A 2486-nucleotide genomic window follows, 5' to 3' on the forward strand; every position below is an offset into this window, starting at 1 on the left:
AGAGCCCAGCAGGCGAGGCTGCGGTGGCCGGGAGCGGCCACTGCACTCCAGTCCGGGTGACAGAGTGAGACTCCAACTCAAAAAAAAAAAAAAAGTAAAAAGCAAAAAATAAATAAATAAATAATAATGAAAGACTACTTTCATTTGAGAGATGTTATATTTATTTTGTTTATTTATGAGGAACTCATCTATAAGGCAAGTTAGAATGGTTTTATCCAGTCACTTCCCCCTCTGTTTCTCACTTGTTTAGAGCTTTCCAAAGCATATAGCTTACAATATACCCTCCTATTCCTGGAAACTTCCCACTTATAAGTCATCTGAAATTAAACTAATACACTAGGTCACAAAATGAAATTCCTAAGATGATTCCAGTTTGGAGTTACAGATTTTTTAACTATGGATTATTCTTTTAAATGGCAAACACTACACTAAGCATTAAAATTTTTCTTTGAATAGTGGGTTCATATATATAAAATATATATAAATTTTTCCAATTCTTTTTTATTTTTTTGAGTCAGGGTGTCACTCTGTCACTCTGGCTGGAGTGCAGTGGCACAATCATGGCTCACTGCAGCCTCAACCTCCTGGACTCAGGCAATCCTTCTATCTGAGCCTCCCGAGTAGCTGAGACTATAGGCAAATACTACTATGCCCAGTTAATTTTTTTTTTTTTTTTTTGGTAGAGATGGGTCTTGCTATGTTGCCCTGACTGGTTTCGAACTCCTGGGCTCAAACAATCCACTCACCTCAGCCTCCCAAAGTGTTGGGACTTATAGACATAGGCCACTGCAACCAACCTAATTTTTTCAAATTATTTTAATACGCATTTAAAAAAAAAATCAGGTCTCACTCTGTCTGACTAGAGAGGTTAGAGGCTAGAGTGTAGTGGTCTAATCATGGTTCATTTCAGTCTCAAACACCTGGGCTCAAACAATCTTCCTACCTCACCCTCCTGAGTCACTGGGACTAAAGTCTTGCACTACCAGACCCAGCTAAGTTTTTTTTATTTTTTGAGACAGGTTCTCATTGCGTTGTCTGGGATGGCTTCAAACTCCTAGACTCAATCAATACTCCTGTCTCAGCCTCCCAAACTGCTGGAATTACAGGCATGAGACACCTCACCCAGCCTGAGCATCTTTTATAAGCAAAAAAGGAAAAAAATTGAAAAGTTACTGTGGAAACACGTCAAGTAAGAATGAAGTAAAAAACATAAACAAGTGGATATTATCATGGAGTCATGGAGTGCTATGTGAGAAAATTTCCAGTTAGACTGTTTTATAACCTTCTTGAGGCAAAGGTAAATTTCTAAAGTTGTCATTTATAAAAATATAAATTTATAATACACATCTGTTATTGTTCCTCCAAAACTCATGTTGAAACTTAATCCTCACTGTAACTGTGTAAGGAGGCTGGGAAATCCAACTACAATATTTGAGAGGTGAGGCTTTTGGGAGGTGTTCAGCTTAAATGAGGTCATGAGGGTGGGACACTAGTGGCTTTATAAGAAGAGAGAGAGCTGGTAAGCATGCTCAGCCCCCTTACCATGATACCATGCAACCCCTGTGCTGCCTCTGGACTCTTCAGGGAGTCCCCACCAGCAAGAAGGCCCTCACCAGATGTACTCCCTCAACCTTAAACTTCTCAGCTTTCAGAATTGTAAGAAATAAATTTTTCTTGACCAGGCATGACAGCTCATGCTACAATCCTGGCACTTTGGGAGGCCGAGGCAAGAGGAACGCTTGACCCCAGGAGATCAAAATCAGCCCAAGCAACACAGAGAGACATCTTCTCTACAAAAAATAAAGAAAACTAGCTGAGTGTGATGGTGCACACCTGTAGCCCCAGCCCCTCAGGAGGCTGAGGTGGGAGGATCACTTGAGCCCAGAAGATTGAGGTTGTGGTGAGCTGTAATAATGCCAATGCACTGTACTGCAGCCTGGGCAACAGAGTGAGGCCCCCAACTCAAATGAAAAGAAAATAAATTCCTTTTCTTTACAAATTACCTAGTTTCAAGTATTCAGTTATAGCAACAACAACATAGAAAAACCAGATTAGACATCTGAAGATTACATGGAAGAAAAAAATTCAGCATTAACTCAAACTTACCAATATGGATATAGCCATGTTTGTATAATCTGTTAAGAACCAGTGTTAAAATAAGACCAACATTCCGAGAATTATAATATGTGAGGTAAATAATCCACCCACAGGACAAAATGGTAGCTGTTGAGAGGAAAAAAAATATTCAGAAATGATAGGGTTTACTTTCATATGGTAATCTGTTCACTTATAATACTTGAAATTTTAAAACGAGAGGTTGATTCTACTTTATCCAACTTTCCTCTTTCTCTCATTCATTATCCTGAAAACCACAGATTTCAATCAGATCAATTAGAGCAGTGTTTCAAGTATATCTGCTTTCCCTTTTCTGTTTCCTTTTCACAGTTTTGAATTGTTTTGTAACTAAACACATGTGAAGACATTCT

General features: G+C 38.9%; 1 protein-coding gene across 1 annotated transcript in view; it reads right to left on the minus strand.

The window, feature by feature from the left end:
* KIAA1109 (KIAA1109 ortholog) overlaps positions 1-2486 on the minus strand; it is a 219682-nt gene that overhangs the window by 214261 nt on the left and 2935 nt on the right. Inside the window, exon 2 of the mRNA XM_021717738.1 lies at positions 2107-2223. Within this exon, the coding sequence (XP_021573413.1) occupies positions 2107-2223 (117 nt within the window). The remainder of the gene's footprint in view (positions 1-2106; positions 2224-2486) is intronic.

Source organism: Carlito syrichta, unplaced genomic scaffold (assembly GCF_000164805.1).
Source record: "Carlito syrichta isolate Samal-C Ts95f unplaced genomic scaffold, Tarsius_syrichta-2.0.1 Scaffold310650, whole genome shotgun sequence".
NCBI lineage: Eukaryota > Metazoa > Chordata > Mammalia > Primates > Tarsiidae > Carlito > Carlito syrichta.